Source organism: Carassius auratus, chromosome 35, assembly GCF_003368295.1.
Source record: "Carassius auratus strain Wakin chromosome 35, ASM336829v1, whole genome shotgun sequence".
In the NCBI taxonomy this organism is placed as follows: domain Eukaryota; kingdom Metazoa; phylum Chordata; class Actinopteri; order Cypriniformes; family Cyprinidae; genus Carassius; species Carassius auratus.
Genome location: NC_039277.1, coordinates 12,116,340 through 12,134,122, shown reverse-complemented (window position 1 = coordinate 12,134,122; position 17,783 = coordinate 12,116,340). Strand labels below are relative to the sequence as shown.

Sequence of the window (17,783 nt, the reverse complement as noted above, 5' to 3'; positions counted from 1 at the left end):
GATGAGCTGGATCGACAGACCTCCACTGTGACATCCAACTCGTCCTCTGAGCTCACTGACTGAGAAATAAAGGGTGGGGGAATTATGCCTCCTTTATTCTTCAAGCCATATGCCTAATCTTCTGATTTTATTGTGTTATTTAAAAGAGTATCCTTAAAATTGTCTCTTTTCACCTGAGAACGCTCTTCACCAGATGATGTGCAGATGGATGTGTTTAGGTGTGTAGAACATACTAGATTGCTGTGTCTGTGTACAGTCCGAACCATCTGAACTTCCCTCGTCCTTGTGCCACAACATACATTAAAGTGTACATATTTATCATTTTGATAGCATTTTGTTCTAGAAGTTCACCTATGATGTTAATCAAAGTTTAAGTCATGCAACAATCCTGATTTAATGTGAAAAAAATACATTACCTGGTACAAAAAATAAAGGTCACAGTTTATCACCTTTATTTGGCTCGCTGCCTCCAGCACTCCACTGGTCACATCGAAAGTGTGATTGATAGTGTGGTAATTTGTGCTCTCCTCACTATCAGTCTGAATACCTGGCATTAAATAGGATTTAATATAAAAAGAAAGATTTTGAATTTAATACGGGATTTAACCTAAATAAAGTACCTACTTCACCAACACCAACACCTGGTTAAAAATGAAAGATGATATTTAAAAACATGTGGCTAACCAAACAGTTGCATGAGATTGAACAAAATAAGGGTCAGTAAATTATAAATCTTCACTTTTAGGTGAACTATCCCTTTAACAGCAATTGCAGGCACAGCTCTACTGAACAGCTCTAAAACTCTTGAACAGTTGCTCCAGATCAGTGCTTTCCTGGGGGTCAGATTCCTGGTAGCTGTTACACTATGTCTATCCTGTAGGTGAAGCTGTTGCTCTCCTCCATCCTCACTGTCCCTGCTGCCAAAAGCACTCAAGAGTGACCCCAAACGCACACGTCATTAGGGCCACCATTTCACTAACCTCACCTGCACAACAGGTCACATGTCACCTCTTAGACAGTCTTTGAACTGGATAAATTGCACATGAAGATAATGAAAGGTGTGGCTGTTGTCTCTCACTGGTCCTTGAGGGTTTCGTCTGGAAATATTCTTCAAGACAAGATCGACCTGTGCTGTCTTTCTGGGTCTCAGACAACCCAAGTTGTACATATAATCTGAGAGAAAGAGATGTACTGCTTATTTTTTGTCATGTTATTGCCTATTTGTTCATATTTATCTTTCCTGTTGTTGCCACCCATCTATCATTCTTCTTTTCTATATGATTTATATTAGTCTTTTTCTGCTAATGCTCTTATACTGAGGTACCTCTCAGTCTTTTGACATCCTGTCTGTTGCTGTCCTCTTTTTGTTGGTTCAACTCTCTTCAAGTCCCTTTCCTTCTCCTGTAAGCAAAGCTTTTTCCTCATGTCCCTTTTCGAACGGTGGCCCCATAGCCTTCCCAACACCATCATTGCGCTCTTTCTCCATGTTCACGTTCTTCATCAGAGCATCCACCTCATCAAAGCATGGGGCGCCCAATCGGGATGCCTCCACATTATCCAGACTCTGCTCAGCTTGCTGTAGAACAACCTGAGACACTTTGGAGGTTGAGAACAATAGAGCCAGTATGCTTTGAGATAGAGTGGCTACTTGCCAGATTCGTGTCTGTATCACTATAGTTAGAACAAGGTGGCTCAGAAAGTGGGGTTTGATGGGTAGTTGGCCTTTCATGCAAAGCAGTGATGTCACTATGCGAAATATCTGAGTGGAAGTCATTAGTGTCTGTGGTGGACTCTTCTTCTCTGCTGATTCTTTTCAGGTGATGTTCCCGGATTTCACTGTGTACTGCGGCCCTGCACTGCTGATATACGAAGAAGAAAGAATAATACAATCAAACTATATTAATGTATTACATTACATTAATGTTCATATTTTCTATGCTCTAAAAGTTTCCCTAATGATGACCGGATGGAATTCTCACCAGATTTGTCTTGCTCTCTTGTCTGATTAATATCTGTATTCCATCCAGGGATGCTCTGAAGCACTGACCATGAGTGCCATCCACCTCTAGTCTTCTCGCTTCTAATCTACTGTTGTAGATTAGATTGCACCATTTACTCTCAGGATGATATAAATTACTCTCTTTATCTCAAAAAAACCTTGTACAATGTATCCTTAATAGTTTTACTTACTACTTTTAATTTTTTCTATCATGTCACCCGCCAACTTTTGAACAGTAGTGAACATTCAGCAAATAGAGCATATTACATGTGCACAGATGCATACTGATGAGATACAGTAACAGAATTAAACCAGTGTGCAAACCCTTATATGACAGCGATTGTAGCACAAATCTTGCAGGCCGCTGGTTCTATGATGGGCTCTGTGCTGGAGGCCTGTCTGCAGGAAGTGGTAATAAGCCTCAGACACAGCAGGGTTACCTAGCAGAGCCTGACTGTTCTCTACCGACCGGTTTATCCAGCGTGGGTCTGTGGAGCCCCATGGCACAGCATCTGCACAAAGCAGATAAAGCTTACAAGTTGCAAACTAGTAACACAAAACAAGATGTGTTACATAAGCTCTACAGTTTCCATCCCATGGATGAAGGTACCTGCAAAGATCTCCTGTAAAAGAGTGCACACACTATAGAGATCAGCTTTTGCTGTACATGTTCTACATCTAATCACTTCTGAAGCTGCCCAGTTGCAGGTTATGCAGGTACATCAACACCTCACACACCTGTAGCACCACTTATAATAGTTCAACCAGCGGTAGGAGAGGAAACTCATCCTGCTGCAGAGTGTGGAAATAAACAATGGACAGAGCTAAAATAACACCACTTCTCAGTCATTTACAAATCTTTTAGAAATTTTTCAAACATTACCCTTTGGTGCAGCACATTATACGGGGATCCCACATTTACTCTCTCGTAGACCAGCTTTGTGCTGTCCAGGTCAGCAGAGATACTCACAGCCATCAGCAGCAGCAGGTGCGGGTGAGACAGCTGACTGCACAGGACATAATAGTACCCATGACTACTGGACAGTGTATTAAGATAACAAATAACAACCCAGGAACAAATAACACAGGTTTTGAATTACTTGAGTAAATGATGACAACATTTTCATTTGGGGAGGGGGTGAGTATTTCATAATTCAAGTATTCCATTTCTGGGCATTTTGATAAAGTTAAAATCAACATGAAATTAAATTGGGTCTTAATAAATCTGTTGAAACAAAATTCAATGTTTCAATGCATATTCAATAAATGGTCATTGCTTGATCACAGTGTTTGTCTTGGTCAAACGTATGAAAGATCCACAGCTTGAACTAAGTCACCGTCACTTATCAAGAGTACAGAAGCAGCTAATCCCAGACTTAACCCTGGCTTCTCAAAGCATAACTGTAATGATTACAAAACAACATCGTAACAGCAGCTCAGTGTGATTAATAGCTGTCGGAGTGAAAGTATATTGTGTGTAGAAGTTTTACTATGCTAATGGGAAGGGGAATGTTCATTTTATAAGTCTTTATAATAGCAATCTAGAATTTAGAACATGTTTGTTCAAAATCATTTATGTATATTTAAAAAAATGTGATGTGGGTTCAGGTTTAATCTTCTAAAAATATTGGCAAGAGAGAAAAATTTTTTTAAACGAACCTTTCCATAGCCAAAACAATGCATCATCATATCACAGGCAGACATCTTATAACTTATGTTATTTTCATGAACGAGCCCAGATGACCTAAAGAGAAGGACACATCCGAACAATCAGAATTTTTACTTTCACTGTGTTGTATTTCTTTCTCTTTCTCTAAATGACACTATAACTAAAGGCTTGTGGACACTATACAACTTTAGCACACATTTTCCCCTTGATTTGTAAAGCCGTCAAGTGTTTTTATACCTAGTGTTTTAAAGTCTGTTGAGGTTTAAAAGTTGTGTAGTGTATTCCAGCAATGTTCACTGATAAAGATGAATGGCCAGAGAAGTACGGCAGATCTTACCAAGGTCGCAAGAGCTTGAGCAGGGATGGAGAGCTCAGCGGTGTCTTTGAGGTGGTCTGGGTGGTACACGCATCTCTGGGCAGATGTGTTTGCAATAACCTCTGCATTTGAGATTCGCATCTCTTCAGCAAGCATCTGTAGATAGGGAAGAACAAATGGTCTAAAGGTGTCTTTACACTGCAGAAACTGCATCTGCCATGACAAAGACACTGGTGCTGCATTTTATTCATACAGAACCATAGCGGCATGGATGGGAGTACTTCCATTATTACAGCGGCTGGTGGATATAAACATCACACATGAGATAATATGCTATTATCATAATCAAACCAGCTCCATTTGTGGTTATGGGAAGGTTTGGCCTTACTGATTTGGGTTGGCTCCATACTGTAGAAGTTTCTCTGCTACATAAGCAAAGCCAAGGAGAGACGCACAAAAAAGTGGTGTCTGTCCAAGGTGGTTCATGCTGTCAACTCCTACACCTATGGAAGATGTAATATGAAAAGCACTAATTAAACATGTACAATCATTTAAAATACGAATTGGATATGCCCCTGAATGATATAAGCAAACCTTTCTTGAGCACTTTCTCCACTTTTGCTTCTTTTTTTTCTGTGCAGTGTATCTGTGTATCTGTGCAGTAGAGCTGATAAACCTCCACCTTTCACAGTGCCCAATAGCACAGGACAGGGCATTGGCATAACCCCTGACATGATACAGATGTCCCATGTATCACATTAGAAAAGTAACCAGAGGTTTCTTCCTTACCTGAAAACTAGAATATGCTTGGTTTAATAACTTTAGCATATCATACCGATCTATACATGTTTGCTTTCAATTTTTTACGTACTAGTTACAGTTACAGTAAAATTAACAGTTGGCTTCAGTCAGAAAAAACTATTAATAGTTTCTGTGAATTTTGTTATAATCGGTTTGCGTGAGTTGTCTAATTTGCTGGTGCTCTGTTATTTAGTAGGCTATTGATCGACAAAATATAACATTTACAGTTTGTTTAAAGTTAGCAATGAATAAAAGTGTAAATAGTAAACATTTTTTATTTGCATCTAAAAAAAGTGAATCAGGGTGTTACTGTTGTAAATATACTAATTTTAGAAAAACGTTTGTAAACGGACAATCCCATTGTTTAGCCAGTAATCCACACACGCACACACAATTCGCCCTATGCATATTTTAAACGCTTCAAAAATTGCTGTGTAAACAAAGAAACGCCCATCAAATTATCGTTTGTGAAAAGAGATGTCACAAGACCTTTGTGTTTTTTCTGCAAGCATAAATTCCCCGTATTAATAATATAGAGCGAATTGATTGATTTGTACATATTTCTATTTAATATAGAATTTTATTAGGGACTTTTATTTTGGCTTGTCTGGTGACGACGGTGCTTCAGGACTCCTCAGTGCAAAGCTAATAATCCTAGAAATCAGCAGTGTGTGTGACACACATCCACTCTCTTTCTGCCTCTCTTCATCATACACGCCCAGGAGGATGAACAAACCCGTTAGAGAAGATGAAAACTGCACTTAATTCCACTTTTTAAACTCTTTTCTTTTCTGTGTGAGAATGCTCGGCTAATGTGATGGTAACGTGGCTCATCGACGCCGGGGGATTTTCAGGAACTTTTTTCACCTCGGATGCTCCGGTTCTAATGCTTGTCTTTAAAAAGCCAATGATTGTCTAACATAGATATTTGATGTATAATATTAAGTATAAATATATGTTTTTTAAATATCCAATATTTAAAATAATTGAAGCTGTTTGTGTCCGATAAGAGACAATTTAAGTTAACGTTATCTGGTTAAAATCTCGCAGATTTATTCACGGGCGGTTTACCGTGCACTGGCATGTTTTAAAAAATGTTGCTTAGTATGTAAGTAGTTGTTCAGGTGCTCTTATAATTTTAACATCTGATTTAATAATAGTATTTTGTGTTAAAATCTATTTATCTTACGCTGTCGGGCTGGTAGAAGAGAGATTTACGAAGATTTTCCACCCACCCTTCTGAACTTTCATTTTTCGCTGTTTTGTGAACGAGTTTTATTAGTCAATACTAGGAAGGAAACTGTCGTTATTGTGTTGGGATGCGGAAGGTAGAGGTGCAGGGCCGCTGGTAAACATGTTTAAGGTTTGAAGTGAATTGCTTCGTGATCATGTCGTCTACGGAGGGTGTTTTCTCCTGGGTGGGTGACTGGCAGTGGCTCTGCATGGTCACTCTCTTTCTGGCCTCTGTTGTCACTTTGATTATATACTTGGTGCTGTATTTTTCAAACCAACCTCCTGTTGAGAAAACACATCTCAGTCGTGTGGATTCAGAGGAGGCTGATGGGATTTTATGCTGGGTGCTCTCTCTGAAAAACTGGAAGAGTCAGTGGAGACGAGCTTGGTTAAGGAGCCTCAGTGAAGAAGCTAGGAGATCACAGGTTATATCTCTATATTGTTTATCTTTAAAATGGCAAACATAAGCTCTTATAATGTTGAATGTTACATATTTTTATATACATTTTTTAGCTATCTTATTGTGTTCCTTTTGGTAATTTGAAAAACCTCTTATTAGAGCGGGATTCAGCTAACATTTGAAGAAGATGGTGTTCAGTCATCAGAACTGGCTGTGGACCAGGTTTCAAGCTTTACAAAAACACCCGGTCAAAAGGTAAGGTCAAGCTTTGAACATTTATACACGCTAACCTATATGAGGAATCTGTTTGTTGCCAAACTCTTTATTATGTCTCCCTGCTTGCCTTCGTGAATTGTATATAGGTTTGAATGTTTTGAAGCAAAACAGGGTTATGAGTGTGACATTAGATTTCTCATTTTGACATGCAGGGTGCGTTTGACGATGCAGAAAAATGATTAGCAATGATTGACTGTTGAAGCTTGAGGATATTTAAAGTGACCAACTGTAAATCTTAGTCTTAGTCATAGTTGTATTCTTTTTGCAGAATGTCCTGTGTCAGGTGGTCGGAAACAAGCTGCAGTTTTCTCTCAGTGCTTTACCGAGCTCAGCGTCTTCAGAAACCCCCTTGAGATACAGTGTGAAGATATCTCCGCTTCGTCTCCAGGTAAACATGAGTGTTTATTCTGCTCTTAGTTTCACTTGAGGATGGTTGGGTAAACCCAAGTGCTTTGGCGGGACAAATTGTCAAACAAAACAGTCATTCTTTAAATGCCTCCGGGAATATTGACAATGGAGAGGCGGATAAACCAGTTTTTTTTTTTTTTTTGGAGTAGACAAACACCTTCTTTGATTCTAGGAAAGGCTGTCACATGTTTTGCCCTCAAAGTATATAGTCACATTGGGATAAATCAGCACAATGCTCATTTAGATTGAGTGGTGAGGGAAATGAGTCTTGTAAGGAAATGAAATCTAATCTAAAACAGGGATTAAACATTTTTTTTTTTTTACTATTTTATGTTTATTTTGATCTTTCATTTCAGTACAATCACAACACAATATACTTCAGTTTACATAATACTCATTACGATCACAAAGTGTTTTAACAAATACAGGTATGAACAATTACTAGGGATTAAACATTTTTATGATTTTGAAACCTGTGTGATGTAAAATTCTAAGAAATATTTCAGATTGTGCACTAATTCTCTGAAGTATCTGATCAAATATAAGTACATTCATGACCATGTGAAGTCAAAAGGTCAGATTTTGTTCCCGTTTCATAAAAAATATTAAAGAAATATACAGTAAATATTTATTATTATTATTGGCCTCATAATTTTGGACCCCCTCTGTATTATTTTAAAAATATGTATATACTATTAAAGTGTTTATTAATATTTAAAAAAATATATATCTCCAGTTTAATTGTAATGTGTCAGTTGTTTTTAGTTTTTAATGTTTAATGTTTCTGTATAGCTTTAATTACCTTTTTTTTATGTCCGTTTTAGTCATTGTAGTATGTAACCCTATTTATTTCAGTTAGCTGCCAATGTTACATTTCTAATTTAATTTAGTTTTTCTTCTAATATATTTTGTTTGTTTCAGCTACATTTCAGTTTCTGAAAATGTTTTTTATTAGGTTTAGTTAACAATAACACTGCTGAAATGTGTACAGTCACATAAAACCGGTAAGGATCAGAAATAAACCTGTAAGAGATAACGTTTCATGCAGTGTCCCGAATGTTTTTGATTTATAGGGTGTGCGACTCACTCTGCCGTTATATTCACCGCATAAGGCTAAGTGCCTCGGTCGCGAGTCCTGCCTTTATTTTAATCACCGGTAATATGTCTCTGCCTCAGAAACATGCTGGTACATCCTGCATAGAATTATTCATGGAAAAGCTTGTACCTCTTAGACAGGGAGTTTATTTAATATTGCGCTTCAAATGGCAGTAGAAATTAAGAGTACCATTTCAGTGTGCAGAGCTGCAGTCGTTGACAATGCATTGTGTTTAAAAGCTCACACAGGCTTTGCTCAATTGCATTACAGTTATTTTTAAACCAATAAGTTGCTCGACTCCTCATTGTCATGCCGATCCTGTTTTAGCCATAAGGGAATTGAGTGGCTAAATGCATTTCACCTGACGTTAAATCTTTCATTTCCTCGTATGCCTTCAGAATCCATTCTGTCATAGTGGGCTGTTTTTGTTCAAACAAATCAGAGAGCTAGATTGTAAATAGAACATTGGGCATGTGCCAAGTGTACATAGGGAATACTGGCTTTTCCAGGAGCATTTGTGTTTGTTTTCAGTTTGTCATTAAAACCTCTTTCTGGAGGAATCCTGGTGGTTACTGCATATTTTCTAGCTGTTTCTCCTACTGGTGAAGGCCGATTACTAGAAAGCTCTCAGTGGTTGTTAGAATGGCTTCGTAGGCTGAACAACAGTATATTTGGGGCTTTTGTTTTTGTTCTAGAGCTCAGTGCACTCTTGTGCCCACAGCCACACACAAGGTTGTGGAATAACACTTTTATTGTGATGGCATAGGGTCCAACTCGTGGCAGGGTTATAAGTTCTGTACGCAATTATCTTTTCCTTTTCAGATTGAAATAGATCGATTGAAGCTTTTCCTGTCTATATATAAATAGCACTGTATGTTATTGGTTAGCAGCATTTTCTAGTTCTTCTATCCTCTTCAGACTTTATAAATTCATGTGATTTAGAATTTAACGTATTGAGCATTGGCCTGGAATTTGGCATCCTGTCAATTATTTTTTTTTCCTACTCATTTCCCCCAAGTTTCTTCTTCAGAAATGTAAAGCAGTCACGCTTGGACACGACAGCCCATTCCTCTGTGTACGGTGGGCACTGCGGCTCAATGAGCTGTTGTGAATATGTGAATGCTCTGGACTCCTTTGTTTATTGTGCATTTGAAGTAGGCAGTGTTATGTTATCCTGGTGTAGTGTGGTGTGTTTCTGCCTCAGCTCGTGCCCAGCTCGTTCTCACTATAGTATTGGAAACTGGAAATATTTGGTCTACAAATTGTCTTAGATTTGCTTACATTATTCTTTTTTTTTGGAGTTTTAAATTTAAGCAATCCTGAAAAAAGTGCATAATGGTTTCTACAGAATTATTAAGCAGCACAACTTCTATCAACAATGATAAGAAGAAATGTCTCTTGACCATATTAAAATGATTTCTGGATGAAGACTGGAGTGATGGCTGCTGAAAATAGTTTTGCCATCAAAGGAATAAAATCCATTTTAAAATATATAAAATTGAAACATTTAATTAAAATTGTAATAGTATTTCAAAATCTTACTGTCATGTAAATACATTATTTAAATCTAAACTGATTCTTTTATATGTGTAATTTAATGCACAAATAAATGGAGAAATCCCTAAATGATTCATGTAAATTTATTCGAAAAAAATTGATGCTATTATTGTTTAACATGATGGTTAACGTTTAAATGTTATGTTTTGTTATTCCTGGCCTTTAAAAGCAAAAGACAATTGAGACTTCTATTAAATCATGTTAAAAAATATTGTAGGCTTTACAAGTTTGCACGCAGTGACTCGTGGTTTCCTGCTCTGATCAGCCTTTGTTTAATGTCTATGGTTGTAATGTTTGTGTGTGTGTGTGTATTGTTGCCACAGCTGGCCCTACGGATGAAAGAAGTGAACGAGGAGGTGGAGATTTCCTGGAGGGTGCTTCACCTGAACTCTGTAGATTTGCAGCTGACGCCAAGTTTTATGCAGGTTTGTTCACACATCAATCCACTCGAGATTGAAAAGATCATGATTAAATGCGGTTCTCATTGCACTCTCAATCGTTTGTAATTCTCAGTAGGTTTTTAAAGGGTGACTTCTGCTTATTTTTTCAGAAAGCACGTGACACTCAGTTTATGTTTCAGGGAGATTGTGAAAGTCTAAGTGAAGCCGCTGTGAAAGACATGCTCAGACAGGTCTTGAGTCGAACTCAAGCATCCGTTACTTTGAGCAGCCGCTCTGCAGATTCTGCAGAAGTCCAGGTACTACCCTGCACAAATGTGTGAACACTTATCGTATTAACATTAGCACTTAATCCTCACTTAAAACACTAATATCAACTTAATTTCAACCACATAGGCTAATAAATATATTTACGTAACAATCATTACATAACTTTGGAATTTGCTCAGAATGGAGAGAAAAACACAGAAAAGGATGTTGCTGTTTATGTTATATGATAATGTTTTATTTCCTCTGTCCTCTTTAACAGGAAGTAAGGAACAAGACCTCGCAGGTGACCTTACCCCCAAAGCCCCCGCGAGCTCATGAGTGGAAACTATTAGTGAAGAACATCCGGGTCACATGCAAACAGGAGGATGGTGCTGCAGGTCACTGAAACACACTCATAATTCGGAAGAATGCATGTTCTTCAAGTTCTCTTAAGTATCTAGCTAAATAATTTAGACATGTTTATAGAGTATGCAAACAACAAGTATTGATGATAAAGATGGATGATCCTGCATTTCAGCATATGAAAATAAAAGTTTTTAGCATTTTAATATTATTTTCTTCTTACGTGTGTATTTCAATCACTGGCAGCTTTTTGTGGTGGCCCGTTTCTTAATATATGGTCACATGACACAGATTCTCTTCCCTTCCCTGAGATCCCATGTGTCTTGTTGTTCATTAGATGGAGTCTGTACACACCACAGTCCTCAGCTAATGTTTTTATGTTGCTTGGATCGAAGAAATCAAGCCAATTATTTGGAAGAGATTTTGTTGTGGGCACAAAAGTGCAGGCTACACTTCCGAAAAAGCACCGCCCCTGCAACTTATTCAGTTAACTGCCTGTGTTTCCCTCAATCAGGATGTCCCTTCAGTTCGGAAATCATTTCCGGAAGTGGTCTAATAGTCCTGCTGCTCTCCAGCCAAGTCACTTTTATAGCCCAGCAAGCACTTAACGGAGACAACTGGCATCTCATCCATTTTATGCATAATTAATTTTGGCAAAGAGCGTTTTCTGCATTAGTCAGTCATTTAGCTTGATTTAGCTTGAACAGATCTCTTCTCTTTGTTTTTGGCTCAAATGTCTTGTTTTATTTGTATGTACATTAGCAAATTGGTCTTCTTTTGGAAGGTAAAAAGCTGTTTCTATTCTGGTTTCAGGCGGCATGGATCCCCAGTGTATCCTCCAATTGGATGATCCTCCTCAGAAGATCACCAGTTCAGTCTTGACTAACACATGCACCCCAGCCTGGGACCAGCCCTTTATATTGTGAGTTCAGGTCCACCTCCATTTCCTCCCTCCTCAGCTGCTCCTGCAAACTTCATTTATACCCATTAAATTAATGTTTTTATTTTTAACCTTTTTGCCACTTTCATAGGAAAGTACAGTAGAGGTAGGACAGGGAACTACTGGGAGAGAAAGGGGAGACGTGATGGGGGGAATAAAAGTAAATCGGCACATGTTGGGACGGCACTACCTGTTTAGCTGGGAAACCTGTTTGAAAACAATCACAGTTGTTTGTGCTCTTCTGTTTAGCAATGCTAATAGCATAGATATTATTATTATTAATACAAATTTTATTTGTTTGTTTGTATGTTTACACTTTATATATGTTATATTTTATATGTGGTTTAACTCAAAACCATGATCAACATCGTCAACTCAAGAAATCCCAAAGTATAAAATCAGCCAGCATTTCCTAAGATTTAGACTATAAAATGTTTGTAGTTTGTCAGCTTTGCGTCATCCTCCAATCTTTCTGCATGGGAATACCGCATGATTTATTTCATCTCTTGCCTTTGTCTGTTTTTGCAGTGAGCTTAGCGGACGGTCAAAAGAGCTGAATATTCAGGTTTTGGATAACGGCAAGCCTCGGGAGAGTAAGTCCACATGACCGAAAATAAACCAGCTTAACAGCATTAATACAGAATAGTGATATCCATTAATCTGGGTCTGCAGAAGCTTGAAGGTCATCTGTGAATTTTAATCTACTTTCAGTCATCTGTCACTCTAAATTATGAAATGGCTTCAAAAATGCTTTAAGTGGTAGATTCAGTGAGCGAATAGAAAGTTACTTTTGTAATATCTTGATTTTAACAAACACGTGACAGCCGATATTACCTCATTTCACTAGCCTTTCACCCTGATTTCTTAACAGCTTGTGTGAAATGTGTTTGTCTGTCACTTTTTCCTTCCTTAACAAAAGACATTGATCAAATAATAATATGCATTACTTTGATTTGATCAGGCATCACTCTCTCTTTTCCTCCCAGCTGCTTTGTTAGGGCAGGTATCTGTGCCTTTTGATCTAGTGAAGAAACACCCCAAAGGTCAACAGACCTTTTCACTCATGGTCAAAGATCAAGTGACTGGGTCACTAACTACTGAGGTAAAATATCTCATCATGATACAGCATAACTAGATATTAATCACATTTTAGACTTAATTCTCATTGATATGTCATTTTTTCTATTTTAACTGCATTTACATTTCATAATGGTCATAAGTTGGTTCACGTTCAGTTAATTTAAGGCTAAAGAGTGTCATCTTTTTCTTACAATGCCCTATCCTAGCTTAATGTACAAAAAGACATATATATATATTTCTGTGTAGTTCACCTACCTGGAGCCCAGCGAGGTACGTAGTTGGCAGACGCCCACGCCGGCCCCTACTAAGAGAGTGGAGATGGACCGCACTGTGATGCCCTGTGGCACCATTGTTACCACTGTCACTGCTGTGAGGAGCAAACCAGGACGACCTTTAGCACCTGGTATCTTCCATTGGCCTTTGATTCAGTTGTTGATTTTGAGGAAGGCAATCTTATTGTTTTATGGGTATTAAAAATCTATTAAACGTTTTTCATGTTTTAAAAATCCCTCTTACAGAATCCAGATCGCCTTCTAAAAACAAGCTGGCGGAGAGAAGGGTGTCGGAGCAGACATCATTACTTGGAGCCAAAGTTAGCAAAGCCCTGTCATCATCAGATACAGGTGGGGTTTCCAGTAAATCTTGTTTCCACTTTCTACACCACAAGTGATCATCAGTGGTCCTGCTGCAAGAATAAGTTCAAAATGCCACATCAGTAATAGATTACGTTCAGCGTTTGAACACTCTTTTTCTTTCCTTCCTGTACAGAGTTATTGATCTTAAACGGGACCGACCCTGTAGCCGAGGCTGCCATCAGACAGCTTCACGAGTCGGCAAAACAGAAGCTCAAATCTCCTGTCAAAAAGAGCACCATCATCATCTCAGGAGTGGCCAAGGTACAGAAAAAAACAACTCCGAGACCAACATTTATGCATGTACAATAGATTGGTACCATATCAGTTACTTGTTGTATATTTGTACTGATAGTTATTGTATATTTAATTGGGTGTTCTTTTCACTTTTTACATTTTCATTACCTTTACTAAGTTCTTTTTTTTAAATAATAATAATTTAATAACACTTGTTAAATGTAATATTTAGCAAATATCAATTTTTATACTGTACGTTATAACTTTACATTGCCCAAATTGACTTGTAGCATTTAAAAAAAAAAAACTAATTTTGGTTTAAAAAAAAACAACAACAAAAAAAAAATATTTCTACAAAATGGTGCAAAATTTATGTCACAATGTTACATCATATAACAAGTTAGTTTCTAATTCGGGCTTTACTATTAACCTCCTCTCTAGGCCCCTCTGACACAGGATGAGGAGATGAGTCTGATGGCAGGATATGCAGCTGCGATGGACGCTTCAATGTCCGAGGCATCAGAGGGCACCAGCAGCGAAGTGTTTCCATCAGAAACCGTGGCAGAACCCAGCGTTCTCGAACCCATGGAGTCTCTGGCTGGTGCGAATGGCACAGACCACATGGAGGACTGGGAGAGCCAGGCCGGAGAGGACCCGGATGAAGATAAAACGTCTCTGTCCCTCTGTATCTCTGAAACGGATTCCAAAAAAGAAAAAGGTGAGGGGGGAAAAGGGGGGATGAACTTTGAGCTCTATGTGAATGAACAGCAACAACATTCAGAATATGCTGAGGTTTTAAGTTTGTATTTAACCTGTTTACACCTTCAAACCACATAAGTGTTTTACTGAGTTATAAATCTGATCACAGCATGTGAAAAACAAGGTCAATGGCCTGCATTTACTGTACATTGCCGTTCAAAATTTGTGAGAAACTGTGATACATTCAGTGAAAAGAGCAGTATTTATTTTAACCAGAACTCTTGTATCATAAATGTCTTTACTGTCACTTTATCCATTTAATATCTATTTAATAGTATCAATTTAATGCTAATTTCTACAAACTCCACAGGACTGAAAAGTAGTTTGAGTTGTCACTTGAGTTGCTTAATATGAACAAACTTTGACACGAGGGAAATATTTCTATCAAAATTGAGTCTGTTAGTGGGATGCCACAGCTCAAATGATTACAAAATGTTCTTACTTTTATGTCTGATATGAATGTTACAGCACTGGCTAGAGTCTTTCTGTCTGTACTTCTGAAATTCGATGACACCCACATTCTTTTTTTGTCATCTTTACCTCTCCCTTATCACTTTGTGTGTGTTTTTTTTTTTTTTTTTTTTTTTTTTTTTTTGCTATCTTAAAGTGGAAACCTGTGCTAACCAGACTTTATTGCTGGCAGAGTAAGTGACCTCTTGAGAAGTCTATAATAGTAAAAGTATGTAGACTTCCCTGTGAAATGGTTAACAAACCCTTTAATAAAAGCCAGTCCATGCTCCAGCTTTCATCATGATAATAAGTTTATTAGCCTGTATTTAAGTAACGTGGATGAATTCATTCTTGACTTTTGGACATGGAGAAAGATTTGACATGCCATTTGGCTTCTCAAATCTTTGGAGGCATCCCTTAGTTTTATTTTTGTGCTGTTGAACCTTTTCATCATTGGCCCATTGAAATGTTTGGCTGATAACTTGCCCAAGCAGCGTAAAACAATCCTGAAGTTTAACCATGCAGAACTTCTAAGCTGGTGTTTATACTGCTTTCATTCTAAAAACAAGCACTTTAGATTTCGTTTGCGCACTTTATTTTAGTAGTGTGCTTTTGTGTATTGTAGTAGCATCTTTCAGAGCTGAAAAAGTTGGGCTGATATGAGTAATATTCAAATTGCGTCAGAATTCCCACACATCTGCTGTGCCTTCATGGGGGTCAACAAAATCGAAAGAATGTTTGATTTCTAATTTGACGGTTTTGGTTACTGTTGATCTGAGTGTGGAGTTTGACCTCCAGGTTGGCTCAGTGAAATATGTTGGGGAGCCTGTCTGATTATTTTCATCTCTCTTTGGTGCCCCCTGTAGGCAGCTTCCTGCACAAGAGTGCCAAGCTATTTTTCAGGCGGCGACATCAACGAAAGGAGCCTGGAATGAGCCAGTCCCACAATGACCTGCAGTACTTGGAGCATCCCGAGGCGGCCATGATGGGCGACAGGGAAAAGAGGACGGCCACCTTCAGGCGTATCATCAACCGCAAGCTTCTACCCAGAAGCAAGAGCAAAGCCAACGGCACAGTGAGAGAACCGCCCACATGAACTGCCCACTCCGTCGCCTTCATCAAAACTAAAAGCTTCATCTTTCGAACATCCTCCCTATCACATTCACTCTAGTAACTTTACTGCAAGCCATTGCTTGCTTCTGGGCCATATTTGCCTAAACTTCTGCGTAGCAACAATCACTCTCATTAACTCCTTATTAACACCATCATTCAGATTTTCTGAAAACCTATTCCATTATTCAGACATCTCAGCTTGGTTCTTCTTGATTAGCTCTATGAAGTCCATCTGACGGACGCTAGATTCATTTCTCCATCCATGTGGAGGGACATTAGGGACACTTTCCCTACTTAACGGATCTGTCCACACCTTTCACCTTCATCTTTGAACTTTGTGCATGGAAGTTTATGCAAGAAAGTTTACAAAACTTCATCCAAATGAGCACTGGCTCTCTTCATCACTCCAAATGACTCGGTGTCATTTAACCTTATGCAAATATTGATCTTCGTACAAATGATTTTCTGCGTTTGTGGCCTTCTAACCAAAGCTGGATTTGAGGACAAGCCTTTCTCGCCATCTTCCTGAGCTTCTGTAGCCTCTGGAAACCCTCTGGCGACATGATGGATCCTGGAATATCAGACAAGGGAAAACCATTGTTCTGCTTTGCACTTATTTATATGCTCCGAACTCATTCCAGATGCATTTGCAGGGATGTGCAGTGAATTCTGTGGGGTTTGGTCGTGAACCTGCTTTATAAAAAATGATGTGAAAGACTCTCTTGATGTGAATTGAATATGAGAGTTAGTTGTTAGGGAGACAAATCTGCAGTTCCACCGAATTTGACTGAATAGTGAGATTTATTTTCAAAAAGAAACATTTTCAAACTGACTATAACGTTTAAAATGTTCTGGTTTGGCACTGATGTGTTCACTTTAAAACAGGTTTGGTGTTTTAATCATCTTTTAATTTCTAAATATTCAAACAGAGATGGGGAAAATATTAATACATTATTTAATTTTAAATATTTTCCTTTTATTCAAACATTATTCAATGTACTGTGTAATTAATGTGTAAACATGTCTATGACCCCCACCCCCCCTCCCCCTTTTTTTTCTTCCACAGTCATTACATCATGCCTCACATGTAAAGAAAAGTATGTTAATTGTACCAAAGGTTTTTAACACTAAGCAAGGGCATTTTTTACCATAGAGAAAGACCAGAAGTCATGAGAATTTAGCTATTCAATATGCTCATGATTTATTTTTTTTAAGTGTGGTGTCTTCTGTTACCTGAAATGTTGGCTGTGAATGCAAGCCCGTTTGTATTTTGGACTTCAACTGTTGAGCCTGTGTGGAGAACTGCAGTGGATTTGTGCTTTGGAAGATTCAGTAACAGGTTCACTTTGACATTTACTTGACCTGAAGCTGCAGATGTAGAAGAAACCTGAATGTTGCCAAAAAAGAAACCTCAGCAGTCTGGTTGATATATATGTATTCTGGGAGGACTACTGTTTTTTGTTTTTTTCTATTTTTGTCTGTGTGGTGTGTTGTCATTTGTGCCCTGGCTGTTAACAATTCATTGTATTTCTAATAGTCAAAAAATGAAAGAGGTATTGTCCAGTGAAATGGAAGGAGGCACATGAAGATTTAATTTTTGTCCTGCTTGTTTGACCAGCCAGAGGTGATCCAGACATTAAATGAAATCTAGCACATCAGTCCTCTGTATATGCATATCATAATATATCCATGTGCATTAAAGAATTCCTCGTTAACGTCAGTCATCTGTGCTTTCTCTTGGAGTCTGGTTGACATCCTTAACCAGAAGGACCTTAGAAATTGCTGTTGTGAATGATAATTGTGTCAT

The 17,783-nt window shown here is 38.2% G+C and overlaps 1 protein-coding gene across 2 annotated transcripts; it reads left to right on the top strand.

Moving 5' to 3' along the window:
- The first annotated feature begins 5,401 nt into the window (after positions 1-5,401).
- On the top strand, positions 5,402-17,691 carry LOC113054424 (C2 domain-containing protein 2-like). 2 transcript variants are annotated; one of them, XM_026219963.1, is made up of 14 exons: positions 5,402-6,443; positions 6,578-6,673; positions 6,963-7,082; positions 10,079-10,180; positions 10,336-10,452; positions 10,683-10,800; positions 11,579-11,687; positions 12,234-12,298; positions 12,692-12,807; positions 13,032-13,188; positions 13,304-13,408; positions 13,554-13,681; positions 14,096-14,372; positions 15,730-17,691. In XM_026219963.1, exons 1-14 carry the CDS (start codon positions 6,174-6,176, stop codon positions 15,957-15,959), a joined length of 2,010 nt encoding a protein of 669 aa, XP_026075748.1. In that variant the 5' UTR covers positions 5,402-6,173; the 3' UTR covers positions 15,960-17,691. The 2 variants fall into 2 exon arrangements, with proteins under 2 accessions (XP_026075748.1, XP_026075747.1); XM_026219962.1 differs by having other exon boundaries at positions 10,306-10,452.
- The last annotated feature ends 92 nt before the right edge of the window (positions 17,692-17,783 follow it).